The sequence below is a fragment of the Suillus paluster genome, assembly GCF_016628075.1.
Source record: "Suillus paluster strain FC165 chromosome Unknown EDB91scaffold_47, whole genome shotgun sequence".
NCBI lineage: Eukaryota > Fungi > Basidiomycota > Agaricomycetes > Boletales > Suillaceae > Suillus > Suillus paluster.
In genome coordinates, this window is record NW_024537607.1 from 67,558 (window position 1) to 87,422 (window position 19,865).

The window sequence follows — 19,865 nt, forward strand, 5'->3', positions numbered from 1 at the left end:
TGACAGAATTCCGGGTGCCTGTGTAGACCTGCACGTCATGGCTAGTATATTATATGTCAGAATTTCAACGTTCGCGAAGCCTGCCGTCCGACGTTCATCTAATGAACGTCGAACATGCAACCTCTAGAGCAGTTTTGAAATACAATCAATCTACCTGCACGAAGGGCCGTTGCGCATACCAAGTCCCTCGGCAGGATTAGTGACAGTTACCTTCGAATTACCCATTCATAAGGACGTAGCGCAATTCTGCGACATATACATGAGAACATGTGTTTTGACCACGTCGAGCAACCGAACACTTCATTCGATCCCAAACATACCCAGTAAGCTCAACAGTTCAGAAATCAGAAATCGCCCGGGGGCACTGCAATTGTTTTGGGAAGTACTGTTCTCGATCCAAAGCACAAGTGCCTTCCAGATTGGGAAGACGCGTAGATGTGTGAGAACATATGCCCTCTTGTGGCCCTCCTGCTGTCGCCGTCGTTTGCCATGAAGAGTCGGTTGAAAAAGGATGCTTATTGCTTCTGAATTGCCAGGCCAAGCAAAGCTTCTGGATACCTGGTCAAGCACAGCGTCAGTATCCCATATCACACATAGTGAACAAGGAACATACCAGACCAAAGGATGTGAGGTAGAGGCAGTACAACATCACCGTCAAAAACAATGTCGCTCGTCTCGAGTATGAGCAATCCTGGTGCCTCCGCTAACCGACTTGGTATGGAAGGGACACAAAGTACGCATTCTCGACTTTGCGCGATGCGGAAGGTGATAGGTGATCATATTCCTCTTATTCCTCGAAAAAGCCTGTGCCGAGTCTTGTAATGAGCTGAAGCGCTGATTTTTCATATGGCTCTTTTCCAGCCTGAGCATACCGCGATCGTCGTTGTGGTGTGATTTTCGCGCCCAGCCTCGAGCCTCACAAATTACAATAGAGAACAGTGGATTCACACAACTCTGTGCACGAGTAGGTTTCGACACAGAAGTTCGTAATCACAAACCAGAGCTCCTGGTGATTCCTCTGTGTTTCTCGGTCGATCATAATGTCCTTGGGTTGAAATGCAGTAACATCGTGAACCTGGGTGCGAGTCAAGTGAAAATTTTTATTGCTCCAGTTGTTGTTGAGGAAACCCAAGTCCAGGGTTAGCCTAGTAGAATAATCTAGGGAGAACAACTTTTTCAACAGCGTACATAAAGATAAACATCGACTGTGAGTGAACACTGAGTAGGAAGTACACCTTCGGGGAATCTTTCCCTAGGATCCAAACGAGAGCAATCGCAAAGTAGGAACTGGCTAAAATGTATAAGTTGTGGCGAAAGGCCATCATGATGGCTGCTTGAATAATAGTCAAGACTACTCGAGTCCTAAGGGGGGATCCTAGAAGGACGGGTATAGTCGGGACTCCAGCCTTCTTGTCATCATCAAAGTCACGCACATCCGTCATAACCTTTGGGAGAGCTTGAGTTGGAGGTTTGATTACAAGCAGAGAATTTCCTTACAGAATGACAAGTGCGATTGACCGTCGACCAGATGATAGTCTCAATGAGCATCCATGGGGGCGCGGCTCGGTCTGTCACCTGCGATACCTGCAGCGCTGAGTTAACAACGAAGAATACCCCACAACTGTCATCAAGTTAGAAACGATAAACTCTCACGATGTGATAGTACATACCCTCGGATGATACCGTTGAATATAGCCTTCATGCCAGGGACTCGTTTGATGACGAGTGAATTGCTAAATGTCGGCGAAGAACCTCGCACTTGTTTATCATGTTTCGCACGCATGAGATTCTTGAGCATTACGCCAATCCGCTGAGGTTCAAGCGGTGTCGCCCACAGAAAAGCAGGAGCAGCAAAAACTGCAGTGACAAGTGTCGTTTTTGGTGGACATTGACATAGGGCAATCACAAGCATCGATGCATTCAACGCCAGGAAAATACGGCCAATGTTAATCAGAGGGGCGAAGCGCTTTGCGACAGCCGCGCCGCAAGCGCCAATGGCAACTTCTTGATCCTTCAAGTGGTCAACACCAACAGCAATGATGTCGCATGTCACCCATATGGTGATCTTTTTCACTACTTAGTTAGCAGACTGAAGGGCCGTAACTCACAATAAGAGGGCTTACCGGCCTCCAGTCAAGCTGCTCGGCGATTATGTAAGACACAAGGGATGCGAGCGCAAAAGTGTTTATCGCCACGACGATAGGTCGCAAGATCACAGTGTCAACGAAGGTTGAAACTGCGGGCGTAGCCATGTCATAGAGGATAGGTTGAATCTCTCAATTCAGCTATGAATAAGGGGTACACAAGGTGTGCGAGGACTTAGCTTTCCTAAGAGTGTCGAGCACCCTCTTATATGATTTCGAGCCCGCTCGGTTTCTAGAAAATAAGAAGGTTCTGACCAAGCTAATGTCATGTGGAGAATGATCACCTATAACGCATTGACTCGTATATCTCCAAATTCAGCGAGTACGAGAGAAAATACCCCAGGGGCCAGCGGTGAAGGTACTCGCTGAATTTGGATATATACTCAATGCGGCCATCTACAAAACCACTCGCTTACGACTTCAGTAGCGCACTTATGCGATTGGTGGAGATGATGAACACAACCAAAAATGTGTGCTTACGAATGCAAACCTGAACTAAACCAAAAGCGAACTGCTCCAAAGCACTTTGAGAGAGGAACTTCGACCGAGTCGGCTGTTTAGATGAAGGAACTAGTACTTAAGTAGTTGAGCGATCAAGAAGCAGACCCGAAGAGACCTGAAGTTAAACCAAAAAAACAAAATCACCTTGCTTGCAAGGTCATATGCCATCTCAATAATTCTGCAAATCGTCCACTCGCACAAACACCGGCAAATCCCGAGTGACTTTTCTTATTGCTTTCAGCGTTGCTTCTCCCGAATGCACGAGCACTGTTCATGCCACCATTTATCGTGTGATTTTAAAATTATTCCGACAATGATGTTTTTATTCTGACGAGATTACATAAAATTCTGTCATGTCACTTCTTTCGTAGTATTATGTACACCGACGTTAACGATCAGCCACGATCAGCCACTAATTTTCGGAGTGTTGAGCACCCTGTTATGACTCCGGGCTAGCTCGGTTCCCTTAATTGCCTCTAGAAAAAAGTCCGAACACCCTCACGGCATTCACAGGGTCCAAGACCCCAGAAACCTTCAGAGAAAGGTGCGATTGACGGCAGGGTGACAGCATTGCCAACTCGTACTATCTGTTCCCGTACACTCGGCACCCCCAGAAGTCGGCAGTCACGCTTTTTCGCAGGGTTTTGTGTGACTGCATGTGACCAATTGAAACAAAAGTGTCACATTTTCCCGCTAAAATGTGTGACCTGCCGACTTCTGGGGGTGCCGAGTGTACGGGAACAGATAGTATTTATGCCTCACTTCTGCAGCTCCCATACTGCTTCCTTTCTCCCCCCATACTGTGGTGTTCGTCGTCACCCATGTTCTCTCCTGTATCTTTCTCGTGCCCTCGATGGCCTTCTCCTCTTGTTGTCATCATCATGGTCGTTATCGTATTTTCGTCGTGTTACTTTAGTATGTGCATAAAATATAGTGCATTGTTGTAAACTGTGAGTTTAAGGCTTGGTTCTTGGTGAAAAACATGCGAGTATTGTTCGGCTACTATGTGTGAACCGAAGAAGCTTGCTGCGAGTGGGATTCAACTCTAGTCACTGCTTGAAATATTGCATTGTTATATTCACAAAATATGTATCTAACCTTATCATAGATAATCAAGTAAATAGTAAGGGTATATGTATGTGTAGCAAAGTGTGAAGAGAGGGAGAGGGAAGGTACAGAAGAAGGGGGGGAAAGGTGCGAGAGGCGCGCTGAGGTAACGAAATATTGCGGGCAGTCATTAATTGAAGGGGGCAGCGCCGGGGTGACAAGAAGGTTCGGGAGGTTGATGTGGACAGCGGTAGGTCGAAGTTGAGCGTGGTGGGCAGACGAGGTCCGCGGCAGGTCAGCAGGAAGATGAGGAAGGTTGTAGCTGAGCGTGTGCGCGGCAGCACTACGTTGAGGTACGAGTGGGGAAGCGTCGAGGATGGTGCCAGGACAGTGGGAGGTTGCAGGAGGTTGCTCCTGGGCGTGGGTGGCAGTGGGAGGTTGTAGATGGACGCGGAGGGCAACACCAATGCTGCAGGAGGTTGTCGGAGGTGGCGGTCGGGCATAGGGAGCGACGGGAGGTCATGGGCAATAGCAGCAGGGAGGAGGCCTAAGTACTACGCACGGTGGAGGGTGCAGCTGTGTGTGGGTGGCGTCAAGGTCGTGGCAGGAAACATGGACGAGCAGTAAAATTTGGGAGCGGCCATCATCATGGTCGACGATGAAGAAAAAAGAAAAACAAACAAGAATGGAATAATAATATTCAACTTACGTAGCCAGCCAATGTCTCTGGGGTCTGTCTCAGGGATAAAGAGACCGGGTGTTCGGACTTTTTTGCAGAGGTGGTTGCGGCAACCGAGCAAGCTCGGAGTCATAACAGGGTGCTACAGACTCTAATTTTCGGTGGATACACCTGATTCGGAATGCACAATCGATGGGTAATGCACAATGCACTCCAGAGTTCACCACTCTACATATATTTCATTCGGAACAGATGGAGGACAAGTATTAGCATATGTTCAATAAGACTACCAAATCAAATATTTAAAACCGGCGCTGTGAAGTCTTCCCGAGATGAAACATCGTGCGAGTGTACCCAAAATGAGTGATTTTTGGACACTAAATGCAAGATCCACCCAGATCCCATTAACCTACCAACATAAGAACTTCAACATATGTGAAATACACCATTCTGAATCTACTCCAGGTGTTTCTATGTCAATAGAACACCACCACAGCGTGCTATTCACGATTCATGAGCAAAGCGTGACAGTCAGGCTAGATTGGAAAATCACACTCTCGGCTTGGTTGAGTCTCCGCTTTGTTTGCATTCGCCAACACTGAACTTTCATTCGCTTTGCGCGCTGTCGGACTTTGAATATCATTGTGTATTAGCCGAGGTGCCGCGCGTGACATGGTGTGACGAAATTGTGCATTTCTATTGTGTTTTCGACATCTCAACTTCCAGTGCTGCCGCTGCAACAAGCTCGCAATAAAATAAAATAATTCTTGTTGGGCCTAATGCGCAGAGACCTAAGGTACACACTACAGTATATCCGATACGAATATGTGTTGTTGTTGTGTTGCTATTCAGCAATAAGTGAAAATTGTGCATTTCCCATCGAATGATAGTATCCTCGCGGGTGGTGATAACAATTGCAAATAAAGCAAGGTCTCCATTCGGCTGCCAAGCCGCGGCGAAAACCAGCAGTGCCAGTACTAGTATTACACGTAAGTGGCCCCCAACCAACAGCAGGCTGGTGCCAGCAATATTAATAATGTCACAATGCGTTCATTTTGCAGGGTCTGAACTGTGTCTACTAGTAGTACTAGTTGATCGTAACGGCGCTCGACCGCGCCAGTCCCCGACATCTGTACTGCTAGCTTGCAACGAATTGTTATCGAAACTACGTTGAGTGATACATGATATCTACTGATTTTCTGACCGGAATCAACAGCTAGGCTGTATTGCCCACATTCTGTCATACATATCAGTCCAGCTCGAACTTCATTAATGCATTGACTGAACTACGATCTATCATAATTGACGCACATGGAGCATATCGGCTCGATCTTGTTCCTCGGCCAGCTGACATCCACCCCGTACACATCAGATAATGGTGCCTTCGCATTTTTCTACGAATGAATGTCAGGTGGAACTCTGTCAGTTTGCTGTGCATATCATACCATGAGCATGTTTGTCAACCCAGGATAACCCACATCATGTCCAATGACGGCAATAAACAGAGCAAAAATACGTGTGTTGTTGAGGTCGAACACAAGATGGCCTTCCTTTCCGAGTTTGTCCGGCCTCCATGAACAGTCGTCACTATTCAATAATATAGATGCAGGAGGAACTACACCTGCCGCACACAGGAAGGCCTAGGAGGCCTGTAAGACACAACTTGAATGCATGTTGAAATTATGATAACTGTTATGTCCGCAGTATAGGGGCCGCGGGCGTTTCAAGAAGATAGAAATCACATCTGTTGAAATAGTCGCCACATGGAGACAAGAGGGAGGGAGACACCGATATCCACGTACATGTGTTCGATTTGAAATGGGCTTTCAAACAAATTTGGTACGCAGAATAGCATTTCCTCCTCAGGCAGGTTGTGACTAAACCACGTCCATGGGGTGAATTTCGTGAACGCCACGTGAATGCCACGCGAGCTTCACCCAACCGACATTTATTGTGGACAGAACCCTCTCCCACTTTTAAAGTGGGTGTCAGGGATTTTAGCTGTGTCCTCATTCGAAGGTTTCCCCCCCCCCCCCACTTTGCAGCTGCATTTCGCGAGTCGCACCTGCTATCGTAGTATATACCTTTTCCGGTTAAATATAGACTATGAATGATAGTCATAATTCAATCAATGAATTGCATGGTCCATCGTAAAACCACAGTGGCATGATACACTACCATCAGAAAACCGCAGATATTGTCATATAAAGTCATATAGTTTCGCGTTTCGTGACATTGGAATATAAAGCAACATATGATCATGAAAAACCACCGCAATCTTAATCTACGTAATCGCTAGCAAGAACTCACCGGTTGGCTAATGTAAGTTGGGCGGCGGCAAGGAGGAAGAAGGGGTGCGGGTAGGAGAAGTGCTGCTCTACGACTAGGCTACAACAGTGCACAATCATGAGACCTATCCATCAGCGCCGGTTTTTACGCTGCAATACAAGTGGAGGGCAAGCAGCGGCAAGCCGTTGACCGTTTTCGGTGAGAGAAGGAAGTGCGGGGTGAACGTTAACTTTGATCGGAAATAATGCTTCCTGAGTGGTGATTGAGGTGTTCGCGTCTGCGTACTTTGTTCGAGAACCCGAATAATTTCGGAGTGGTGACACATTTCATATTTGCCATCACCGGTGAGCGCAGTGCATTACCTACTATTGATCATCTAACCCCGGAGATCTGAGGGCGGCCGGGGAACATTGTGCAACGAATGAATGAATGCTATCGTTCCGGTGCAATCGGCAGTCGGCAGTCACGCTTTTTCGTATGACGGAATGTGACTGACGGTGACCAATTGTAACGAAAGTATCACGTTTTCGCGCTAAAATGTGTGACCTGCCGACTTCTATGGGGTGCCGATTGTACCGGAAGTAGTACATTGCCGAAGTGAAGTGACTTCGAGGTAACTTCGGTTTAACAACTTCGTTCACTTCGAGACGTTATCAAATATGTAGATCAGCCAGTCGAGACTCGACTCCAATGTTAACACGGGAAGAGCAACTGCAACGGGATTTAGAGGACAGATGCTGTGCGAGAACTGCAGCACTACGAAGAAGCAGCACTTCTTGATGCTGAACGCACAGCTGATATTGTTCGCTTTTGGACGAGTCTCTCGCAAGTTCGTGCGCTGTTCAGTTGTTTTTTTACCTTTATATCTGTACACAAAAAGAGCACATTCCCGCTGCTTTTTAGCGTCGCAATGGATGTCCTTCTTGCGCAAGCTTCATCACATGTCCGTTTTAAACGTGTCTTCCGAGTTCTCTTCCAGCAAAGAGACGGGCACACTTCGGCGTGCCAATCTATCATCATCGGTGCTCGGGGCACTACAAATCCTCAAGTTCTCTTACAAGCAAGACCAGCTGAATTCCACGTCGGATTTTATTGCTGAAGAAGTGGATAGTATTTCGGGATCTGTGACTAGGAATGCCATAAATAAGCTCGTGGCAGCTAAGCAAGCTCAATGCACTCAGCAATTCGCGAATAAGAATGAGGATTAGTACTTAGTCTCTTAGATTATATCGTAAGGCTATAGCTATATTTAGTCAATCTGCCAACTGTCCCGCCCATTGCGGACTTCGCGAAGTGGAACGAAGCGCACTCTTCGTCCACATCGAAGTGTACCGAATTGTATCTAATTTCCACTTCGATTCGCTTCCGTTCGCTTCACGGCCACTACTTGAACGAAATCTGATACCAACTTTTCCGAAAATTTGAATTTGGGCCGAAGAGGGGGAACCCGATACTGTGCCGAACTAGTCAAGAACTAGCAGCAGTATCACGGCGTCGCAGATTCTAGAACCATGCGATCAGATTGCGATCAGACTGGCATGGCTTTCATGAACGGCAAATCTCAGGCCTCGCACTCCACCCATCATGTCACTGTCCCAAGTATGTGGAATCGGAATCCTCTCGATTGCTCTATGGAAGATAATTGGAAGGCTTATCGAGAAAACCCAAAATTGATCTTGATGGTCCCAAGAATGACCGCTGGCTGACAGGTTCTTGGCTGAAGCTTGAGATTACACTCATTTATCTGACGTGCGAATGCCAGGCAACATGCCGAAGGTGTTTCAAGAAGGCCTTGACTACTGTCTAGGACTGGCTGAAAATTACGGTGGAGCAGTCAAATTACAAAGTGTATTTGGAGTAAGTTCAAGTGTGAAGTGCCGTCACTCTGAAGAACCCTTGCGAATGTTGTTCTCCCCAGGAAGCCCTGTATATATCTGATCCACTGGCGTTGTATCATGTTGTTGTGAAAGACCAACATATCTTTGAGGCAGCCGATGTCTTCATCATGTCAGGATTTGTTGCTCGTTTATTATGTTGCCGCATAGATTAACTTCATGTTATGAAGGAACAACAAGGTAATCTTCGGAGACGGTCTAATAGCCACTGTCGGTACGATGCATCACTGTAGGGGATTCAAGGTATCTGACAGCATCGTCTAGGAGAGCAGCATCGGAGGCAACGCAAGCTACTTAACCCTGTCTTCTCGACTTCCAATATGCGGGAATTGCTACCCACATTGCAGCTCCTTGCGCATAAGCTGACCTCTATCCTCGTAGCTAAGCTTCCGGATGATGGGTGTAAGTAGTTTCACACTCATCGATAATATGCATCAATATGGGCGGTTTGATTTGACATTTGAAACAGCATGCACAGAGATCGATGTACTGCCTTGGCTATCTCGCAGTGCCCTTGATAGCGTCTGCCAGGCGATCCTTGGTCATCCAAGCAATACTCTAGAGGCTGTAGAAAACGACGAGTATACTGAAGCACTCCGGATGATAAGGTACGTGATACGAGTTACAGCCCCTTTTTATGACCGTAAGATTGTTCACTCGGCGTTGTAGCCCCATGGTATCAAAGCTCATGCAGCTTGGGCCATTCGTGCCAGTGGTTATGCACAACTTCTCACCATACTGGACAAGGAAGCTTGTGGATTGGATCACAGCGCCTTGGATACCCACCCAAATGATGAATGATGTGCGAAATGCGCGACGAATCGTTGAACTTATGGACAGCGGTAGCAAGAAAGCTTTCGCAGAGAAAAAGGCAGCACTGGAGACTTCAGCTACTTTATCTCCTGCTAATGCTAATCCTGAAGTCGGTGATCTCGAGCCAGGTCGGGGGAAAGATATGATGAACATCATGCGTCAGCTCCGTAACGTTCTAGTCCGCATTTTACTGAGCTATGTTCAGTCAAGGCAAACTCTGCGTCTTCTAGTTCAGAGCAGCTCACCGACTGCTGAGCTGTTGGGACAAATGAAGTAAGCTATCCACTCATCATAAGCAGCGAAATGTTAATTTGTTGCAGCGTCATGGTATTCGCTGGTTTAGATTCGACCACCTCTGCTCTGTCTCATTGCGTTTACTTGCTCGCCAAGAAGCCACTGGCCCAAGCTCGATTGAGAAGCGAAATCCGTGATGCTATCGGGAGTGTGTCTCTCACACAGGACGGTTCTTCGTTTTTCGAGCAAGAAAATCCACTTCTTAATCTGTCCTACGATGCGCTGACGAATCTTCCATTCCTTGACGGAGTTGTCAGAGAGACATTGAGGCTTTATCCTTCTTTTCCACACATGCCCCGACAGTATGTCGTTCATCTTCACCAGGACCACTAATCGAGTACTTCGACAGAGTGAGGAAGGCAACTACGCTTCCACTTCAATTCCCGGTTCGCTCGTCATCCGGAGCCGAAGTATCCGCTATTGCAGTGCCTGAGAAATCATTTGTCATCATCTCAATTTTGGCTGCAAACCGCAATCGAACGATATGGGGTGATGATGCGAATGAATGGAAACCTGAGCGATGGCTTTCTTCTTCTGGGAGAAAAAATGCTCCAGGGACGGATGATCCCTTCGATGGTGCCGAGGTGCTGCCATCGAAGCCATCCATCGGGGTCAAAGACGGCGTCAGGTATCCTGGTGTTTACTCCAACATGTCAGTCTTTACCTATTAGGTCATGATATTATGTTCACTGACCATACGCAGGATGACTTTCCTCGGCGGTAATCGTTCCTGCATGTCAGTCAGATACGCAACATAACATGACCATCTGTACAACTAACGTCATATCTTACAGCGGGTTCAAGTTTGCCGAAATGGAAATGAGTAAGTCCCAATCGCACGTTGTGTATGATCGTTGAGTCTAATCAGTCTTGACTCATCAGAGGAAATCCTCGCGGCGCTTATGCTTCGTATGCATTTTGAGCTGCCAACTGATCAGGATGCCAACGGACATACCAAAGAAATTCAGTGGAAGTTGGAGGCATTCTTCACACCTGTCGTGAAGACACCAGCTGGAGATGGGGTCACGCCGCAGGTCCCACTGAATGTTCGACTGGTGCGAGAGGAAGACTTTACATGGTAGGAGTATGCTGGGAATCGTGGTGTAAATTATGTCTCACGAAGATAACCGTGTGCGTGGTTAGTGGTTGGTTTCACTCTACCGTGAGGCGGTCGATATGAAGATCGAATTGAAACGCGAGTATGTAACACATAGTTATCAAACCTTCCTCGCAATTGCGGAGATGATTGAGGTTGAGGTCAACAAACGCACCGAGGTTGTCCACCAACTCGACAGTCTTGACTACTATCAATGGTGATGATGTTCGCACATATATCGCCTCCTATTACACGGCAGACCCTCCATTTTGTAAATCTGATGTCAAAAATAGCAATTGTCTATCCAATATCTCACGCGCAATATTCATTGCTTTTCGCGCGACATACAACATAAATCACAAGTATATAGTGTGATTATGTTCAAAAACATTTATTGGCCCAGTGTCTGTGTGACTTCTGTAGAATATAAATTATTTGTTTAGGTGATCTCTGTCCCATGGTAAGATATCCGTCTCCATAAAAATCAGAGGTGTGACATCTGCAGTGAATGTCAATCCAATGGTCACCCGAAATTGTAAGCAGGATGTATTCATGAAGACATACAGAGCACCATGTGGTCGCCCGAAGATGTAAGCAGGGTATATTCATAAAGACATACAGCTCTTGGTAGTCAGCCAATAATGTGCCACAGTGGTACTCAGATAGAAAAGATGATGGAACACCATGCATTCAATGAAAGTATAGATTTACACAAATCAATTAACATCAATCATAGCTAAACAAGGACTTGGAACAAAAGTGCATGCAAAATTTACCACAACAGCTTCTTCTGAATTGTCTCCTGCCATGCAGGCTGTGAGCCTTTTGCAAGAGATGGAACCTTATGGCGACCAGGGAACTCCTGCAGATCAAGCTGAAGAAAAACTTGACCATTGCCCTGTTCATTGGTCAGTTGGGTGAATAAATGGTGTACATCAGTAAACTACTAAACCTTGCACAGTGTTTGCTAATTTTCACAGCTCTCACAGCACCACAGAACCTCATAGAACTCAGCAATCACTGTGGAAACGAGATTCTAGCTCCACTGTAATCCAAGGGTGTTTAGGTGTATAACCCAATGTGGTACAGATGCAAGACCTATTCCAGACCCAAACTTGATGTGGATGAAATTTGAGCATCTAGGAGTTGTGATACCACATAAATGGATGCAAATCAGACCTTGGTTCAAAAATGAACTGTCCTAACTCAACCCAATGCAGACTTATTTTTGCCTTTCTCTCCACCTCGTTAACACCCATAAACTGACAATATCCATCCTCTGGAAAGACAACATTTTCACAACCCAACCCTTGAGTTTATATGAAGTGAGTTCCTTTTTTTCTTCTGCCAAGTCCCTTTGACCAGAACCATCATGCAACCTCATTGCAGCAGCACAGCTTATCCTGCCACCCACATGTCCTAGCTACCTTTAGCTAACTGGTTGTGCAGTTCTCAGCAGCTGTAAGCCCTCTGGCACAAGTCATGGTCCCAACTTCTTTGATCAGTTCTTTGGCCTTGATGACCAACCTAGCTGCATGCAAGTGCATTGTTGATTCAAGGGAAAGGCACTTTGAAGCTTGAAGCTATTGTTAAGGTCATGCTCAAGGGAAGAGTAACTCAAAGGGCTTGGCTTCAGCTTGTGTGCTGTGCCCCTTACCCAAGTATGTGCCCTTAATTTCCAAGGGGCAGAAGGGAAGTCTGACAGAAGTCCAGGTAAGTCCAGAGGTCAGATGGTAGTGACAGAGGTGACACTAATGTCATGGGTTGCCTTAGAGATCTTCCAGGGTAAGTGCATTATGTTGGGCACACCTAATGCTTCAAGGTACTGCCCTATGGCTTCCAATCACGATACTTCGTAATATGGGAGCCAGACTTTATTTCCAGTTGTATACTCAACCTCAAACAGTGAGTTGATTCCCTGACCATTGTGATCGGTAATGTCATATACCTGATCTGACTGCTCCGATATTAATATCCGCTCTGCCTTCCGACCACCTCTGCCCCATCCATCCCCCACTCTGTCCAATCACAGTCCGCAGTCTGCTCCTACGCTTCCGCTCAACCGCCCAACCGGTTCCCTTCCATAACGTCTCCATTCAACTGGAACCTCTTTCCCCTTTTAGATATATACTTTCCCCTTCGGTACATAGACCCTTACCTCTGGATCACCGGTAACTTCCTCTTACCGCTCTAATCACTGATCTGACGCAGTACATATTGATATCCACTTCGACTTATGTCTTCACCTGTGTAAGTACTTACAAATTATATCCTTGGTACATAGCTTTACAACATAGTTATCCTGGTCACTGCCTCCTACTTAGAAGTATATAACATATCCTGTACTTAGATATTTTCCCCAGTCTTAATATTACTTGTCTTCTTGCAGTTTCTACTTGTGAGAATTCTCAGTAGGACCTTGCCTCCCCCGGACACAAGTTTCACCTTGTTGTCACCTCCTGACCCTCCACTCCGACTTAGAGCCGTGCTCTAAGTCTTCTCCTTACTTCTCTGCTCCTATCAAGTATTCCCCCTGCTCCTATCCACCCTCCGCATTATCCTCCGCCCTCTCTGCTCTGCTCCTAGTCGGCCTGCCAGCTAGTAGCACTTACCTCCCGACCCTCAAAGCGGACCTAAGTGGACCGCTTGTCCTATCGTTGGACAATGTCGGACCCACTCCAAATTTAGGGGCACGTACTCAGCTAAGGGCGCAGCGCAAGAGCTGAAGCCAAGCCCCGACCCCTCCACTTCCTGAGTCGGCACGGTACCTAACAGGTAACTTGGGCGACTGACCATTCTTCGAGACTTCCCAAGTCAGTGACTTGGTCAAGTTGTCTCCTGGGGAACTGTCAATCATCGTTTGGTATGTGAATCCTAAGTAAATGAGCATGGAATGCAGGGTGAAGCCCACATTGCTTGAGGTTCACGGGGAGGTCTAATAGGTAGGAGTTGTTGCGGTAATCCTCAAGGATTTTGAACGGACCAATAAACTTCAGGGCGAGCTTTTGAGCTCTGCCCTTTGGTAGTGAGAGGTTTTTGGTAGATAGACAAATGAGGTTGCCCTTTACAAAGGGCGACTCTTTGTGTTTATGGTTAGGGATTGTGGTGTTCTTGATGCGAGCTGCGATGAGGGCATCATGGGCGCTCATCAATGCGTCCTTTATTCATTGAGCAAAGATATGTACACCGGGGTATTCAGATTGTGCATTCCAGATCATTGATGGGGCTGTCACCCATAAATCAGTACAAAGGGAGAGTACTTTCACGAAACTGAGCTAGCTGAGTTTATTGTGAACTCAATGGCTGGGAGTTTAATTGCCCAGTTGCGCTGATCAACAGATATGATCTGTCACAGCATCTGGGTCATAGTTCGGTTTGCCTGTTTGGTCACTCTGTCAGACTGTGGGTGAAATGATGTGGACATCCTTAGCTCGACACCCGTTAATTTGTAGAGCTGTTTCCAGAATGTACCTGTGAATAGGGTGTCGCAGTGTTAAGGTCATGCTCAAGGGAAAGACAACTCAAAGGGCTTCAGCTTCAGCTTGTGCGCTGCGCCCCTTACCCAAGTACATGCTCTTAATTTCCAAGGGGCAGAGGGGAAGTCTGATGGAAGTCCAGGAAGTCTGGAGGTCAGACGTAGGGGGAGTTCAGGTGGAACTCCGGAAGGATAGGAATGGATAGAGCAAGGCTACTATGGATGAGTCTGGAGTAGAAGTGGAACAGAGTTAGACTACCCTAAGGTAGAGCTGGAGATTTAGTCCTAAGGTTTTAACCTGAAGACTCGGAGGTAGACAAGAGATTAGACTCAAGTCTGGAGAAGCAGGAATGAGCAGAACTAAGATGATATTTGAACTAAGGAGTTCTGGAGTATTACAGGGGTTTATATACTGTAGGTATCATGTAAGTAAATCAGTCAGCAAAGTAGAAGCTATGTATGAAGCATGTGGAAAGTCTATTAGTAAGTGCATAACGGATCAAAGCAGTGAAGTCGGAGATGAAGTACAAACAGATGAATCAGTAAGAAAAGCGGAAAGGACATAACTAGTAGCTGGAGCAATAGTTGTTCTAAAAGGAGATAATTGAGAGTGCGGAGATGAAGGCGGAGCGCCAGGCGGACAACAGGATGGAGAATCCGGACTTTAGTAGGGGAGATCCGGAATTCCAGATCTGGAGGTATGGGATATGACACGCAGTCACTAACAAGGTTGGAGGGCATCCTGTCAAGGGTCTCCAGCAATCCATAAGGTTGATGGTTAAAGGGTTTGGTTACTTGGCAAGTGCCACATGAGTCACAGAACACCTGCACATTTGCTGCCATTTCTTTTCACCAGACATTATCTCTAAGGTAGATTAATGTCTTAGATGGGCCTAGGTGGGTGAGTAGGGAGTTCACATGTGAGATGACAATCTCTCGCACGCATCATTTACTGACTAGAATATCTGGGATGCAGAGTACTCTGTTTCCTTTGTCTTTCAGGAATATCCTGCCATTACTAACCTCAAAGTTTTTGTAGAAATTGGGGCTGGAGATGATTTTGGCGAAGAACTTATCCTTGTCATATTGGTTGACAAGGCTTTCATGGATGTCAACCATTGGGTTGCAGAGGGAGATCAATTCAATGAGTGAGGGAGGGTGTTCCAATGACAGGTCTTCTGCAATTTGTGTAGACATGTCATGATGCAATTGTGGGTCCATGTTTGTACTTGCACTTTCAGTGCTGTCTGTACTTACTTCTTTACTTCTCAGGTTGTCTAAGTGCATCCTTAAGCTGTCTTTAGGCATTCCTACTGGTAGTGAGCCTGTTTCTGACGGGTCTGCCATTGTCTCTGGTGGTGTTGGTGAGTCTTTTACTGGTGGGTTTATCTCAGTAGCTGCTGCACTCTCGCCCTCTAGGGATTTGGCTGAGTCTTTACTCAGCCGCAGAATCACTCTACGCTGAGTCAGTATCGGCTGTGCAGCGCTTCATGGTGAGTCTGTGCTTTTCTGGGTTGAGGTGGCTATTGCCATTTGAGTGGGCATACTCATGGTGCTGCTTTCAGGGACTATACCAGTTCTAGGTCCATGGCCCAACACTTTGTCACCATTGGTTGTGTCGACTTCCTCACCAGGGAGTTGGTGAGGTCCGCACTAGATGGGGCCCATGCTTTTGGACACCTTCACAGTAGGAGCCCTTGGATATGTTTGGTTGCTTGACTTGTCAACCTGCGTGGGCGCTGTGTGTTTGAGTGCTATGCAAGTGGATTGGCGTGCTTCTGTCACCCCTAGGAACAGTGGGGTGCCTGTATATATGGGTGCTGTCACAAAGTTCAGGAGCAGTGAGCGTGTGTCATATACCGGGTCTGAGCACCTCCAATACCACCTGTGAACATCCCCACTGCTGGTCCGACCCCCTGTTTCCCCATCCACTCCATCCCTCCTTCTCTGACAATGCACGAAGTGCATCTCAGCAGGACTAGCCCTATTACCTCTGCCCAACTCCGCTCCACTCCTCTGACACTACCCCTATTTCCTCTGACACCATATCCCTACCATCCAACCCTATCTGGAGCTCTGCTCCTCTGCTCTGTTGGTCCACCCAATCCTATTCCTACTTCCTCCACCATCTCCACTTTTCCGACCCACTCAGTTCCTCCATTTTCTCTTGTATCAGTCCACCCGACTGCCTCACCGGTCCACTTCTAGACTAGGAACCACTCAACTGGTCCTACCTCCTTTTGGTATCATAGTTCCTCCTTTTGGATCACCGGTAATACCTATACCTGAGTGATTCTTGATCTGTCATGTACATACCATTCTCTGAGCCTCTTTCTCATATGTCTCAATCATCTTTCTAGTAATTCTGTACACTCAGCACATAGCCTTATGTTATGCTATGCTACTTACTTAGAGTGTATAAACATATGTACATCTGTCTGTAGATCTTCAGTCTGAATATTACCTTTTCTAAGCCCTGCTCTCTTGTTCTTGTTCTTGGGTAATACCCTTGACAAACTCCTGTTTGCTGGCCTAGGGAATTGACTCCCTAGGTCGGCCACCTTCTCCACTCATCCAACTTCCCGCGCCTTGGCCACCTTTCCTGCACCTCGGACTTGCAACCAATATTCCTGTACAACTTTCCTCTGTGTTTCCATTCTGCTTTGGACTTCATCTGAGCAGTCTCCTCCACTCTGCTTCTACTGCTAGCTCTGACTGCAGTAGTCCTCTGACTCTATCCTTGCGGGCAGACCAACCTCTGCCCGATGTTTCCATGCTCACCTAGTAGTCCATCGGCCCTCCTTTGGAGGACCTTTGCTCTGATGTCCTGTCGGAGCTTGTAGAACTCGAGTTGGACTACAATCCGAAATTAGGGGCACATACTCGGGTAAGGGGCGCAGCACACAAGCTGAAGCCAAGCCCCTCAGACTCTGTCTTACCCCTGAGCATGGTCTTAACAGCATGGTATGTTGTCTTCACTAATGCTAACATATTCACTAGTGGCTCTGACTGTTCCAGTAGGTTCATCACTGTATATGTGGGACAGTGCATCAGCAAGGGTATTGTCAATTCCTGGTACATGAATTATCTCGAAGTCAAACTCACTAATGAGTTCTAGCCAGCACACTTGGCAAGGCGAGAGTTTCTTTTGAGACCCTGAGCCACTCAAGACCCTTGTGGTCTGTGAATATACAGAATCTAAATCTGATCAGTAAGTGTCTGAAACATTTCAGAGATTCAACAATCACTAACAGTTCCTGTTTGTGAACAGGGTAGTTTTGTTGGGCTGCATCAAATTTGCTGGACCAAAATGCAATTATGTCTGCACCCTTCACATCCAGGCCCTGGGACAGGACACCACTGGCTGCCAGTGAATGACATGTTAGTGTTCAGGTTGATGGGACAGGTACCATCCTGTGCAGACATTAATCTGAGAGCCTGTCATTGCATGTCTCTATGAGCCTGCACACATGCTTTGAATAGGTCAAAGGCATGCTGGTTGGTAGGAGTCCATGACCATCGAGTAGTCTTGGAGGCAACTTTGGATAGGTGTTGCATATCCACTTGCATGCCCTCACATCCAGTGGCAAGGTAGCCAACAGATCTGATGAATTGCATCAGGAGTTCTTTGGAGGTGGGCATTTTCCAATTGACAATTTTATTGACTTTGTGAGGGTCTAATCTGATACCAGCATCATCAATAACATGTCCAAGGATTGATAGCTCGGGCATAAAAACTGTAGCTTGTGTTCGCTAAGGTAGAACTTGTTCTTCCTTAGGGTGTTTATCACAGTTTTTATGTGCTGCACGTGGTCTTCAGCTGTGTCAGAGTATACAACAATGTTGTCAAGATATACATCCATGAAGATGCCAATAAATGGTCCGAAAATGTGATTCATTAGAGACTGGTAGGTGGCCCCAGCATTGCAGTCTCCAATCTGCACCACATAGCTTATCATAGTACCATCGGGGGTGGCAAATAGTGACTTCAGGAACATCCTCGTGGACAATACAAATCTGTTCATAGGCATCTTTGCCATCTAGTAAGGAGTGGTAAGGGTGTGTTGACACATTTCTTAGGATGGTCTCTATGTTGGGGAGAGAAGACACAAGTTTTCTGGTGTTCTTGTTCCATTGACAGGTATCTAGGATGGTTTGAAGACAAAGCGAGTTGTCTTTAGTTACTTTCTTCATCATTATCATAGATACAGCATTGGTACCACTGAAGAACTCCCATCTCCCAGTACATATATAATCATCATGCTTCTCTCTCCAGAGTGGTTTTAATGCCTCAGGACAGTGAGATTGGCGCCAAGAGTAGACTTGGTGCTCGTTTATCAATGGGATAATGTGGTTGATTTCTTGGATAGGAGGCAGCAAGGTCTCATTGGCTTCCTTGCAGACATCTCAGGCATAAGCTCATAACTCTTTGCAGTATTTGTCTATAAGACTAGTCTCAGGTCCAGATTGACTTAGTTTGAGTACTTGGGTCTGTGATCCATGTATTGGCAATGGGTCAATACTCCTAATCTTGATCTCTGGGTTCTTGATAAGACAACTCAACAGTGGTGTTAGCTTTAACAACACTCCATGATCCCAAAACAGCCAATTGCAGGGGTATGAGTTTTTCCAAGATGGAGTATCTAAGCTTGAGCTGATCAACAATCGTGGTCAAAAGGAAATCTGTCAATGAGCCTGAATCTAGGAGGGCTCTGCAGGGCTTGCCGTTCACAAGGACTATAACTATGATGGACCACGGAAGAATCCTTGAGGTAGATTTTGGTCTAGCAGATTGTCACTGGAGGGTTCTCAAATCTGGAAGATCAGCATACTTACTGCTGCTCGTGCAGTATAGAGAGTTAGTGGTAGTGCATTCTTCATCCTCTGACATCTCACATTCTAACAAAGGGGGTAATTCATCATCTTCATCCTGAGGCAAGGGGGATAAGAATTCTTGATCATCATGCTCATTTGGGCTTGGCAGTGAGTTGACTGCGATGTCAACAGACAGGTGGTCAGTTGATGATGTGGTCATTGCCAGTGGTGAGTAGGGTGTTTCATTCCAGGGTGGTCTGAAAGATGCCTTGGTGTGGATAAGGTCATTGAAGTTCTGAGTTCTTTGATGCATCAATAGAGGTAGTTGACATCTTTTGTTCTTTTAATGGAAGGTGGTAAGGGATAGGTGTGGGAAGGGTTGTTGGCTTGGAGGGTGATCAATCCTTGTCAATTGGCAGCCGTAGAGTAAAGAGATAGATAGAGCTTTAGAATTTGAGTTTAAAAATATGTGGCGTTCTTGGAACGTACACATGAGAATCAAGTTGACTTGTGAGAAACTTAGGGTTCGAACAGGAGTAAACTGGCCAAACTAAGCTTTATTTTTTGGGGGAAGGATCAACTGCCTATCCTGCACTAAGTATGCTAGTTTATATAGGGTAAGGAGGATTAGGAAAAGTAGGAATAAAGAAATAAGGGAGGGAATAAACGGGGTGAAGCAATAAGAGTGAATATATCAAGGCTGATTGATATACTAATTGGTAACCATCTAGACATTGGACACCTAAGTCTTTTAACAAACATCACATCAAGGCTGCTGGTCACTTGTGCATCTTCTTGCCAAAATACCACTGCGAGC

At 46.4% G+C, this 19,865-nt stretch overlaps 2 protein-coding genes across 2 annotated transcripts; one reads left to right on the forward strand and one right to left on the reverse strand.

Moving 5' to 3' along the window:
- Positions 1-1,029: 1,029 nt before the first annotated feature.
- On the reverse strand, positions 1,030-2,576 carry EDB91DRAFT_1225543 (uncharacterized protein). The gene is made up of 4 exons (XM_041320972.1): positions 2,124-2,576; positions 1,671-2,065; positions 1,498-1,621; positions 1,030-1,445 (listed from the first exon to the last, which is right to left on the reverse strand). The coding sequence occupies exons 1-4, from the start codon at positions 2,250-2,252 to the stop codon at positions 1,146-1,148; spliced, it is 948 nt and encodes a 315-aa protein (XP_041174819.1). The 5' UTR covers positions 2,253-2,576; the 3' UTR covers positions 1,030-1,145.
- Positions 2,577-8,088: 5,512 nt separating this feature from the next.
- EDB91DRAFT_1146312 (cytochrome P450) lies at positions 8,089-11,009 on the forward strand. Its single transcript, XM_041319227.1, has 13 exons — positions 8,089-8,369; positions 8,428-8,517; positions 8,579-8,667; positions 8,726-8,769; positions 8,820-8,957; positions 9,025-9,163; positions 9,225-9,526; positions 9,574-9,589; positions 9,668-9,964; positions 10,012-10,314; positions 10,366-10,398; positions 10,457-10,485; positions 10,545-11,009. Exons 2-13 carry the CDS (start codon positions 8,428-8,430, stop codon positions 10,742-10,744), a joined length of 1,680 nt encoding a protein of 559 aa, XP_041174820.1. The 5' UTR covers positions 8,089-8,369; the 3' UTR covers positions 10,745-11,009.
- Positions 11,010-19,865: the final 8,856 nt, after the last annotated feature.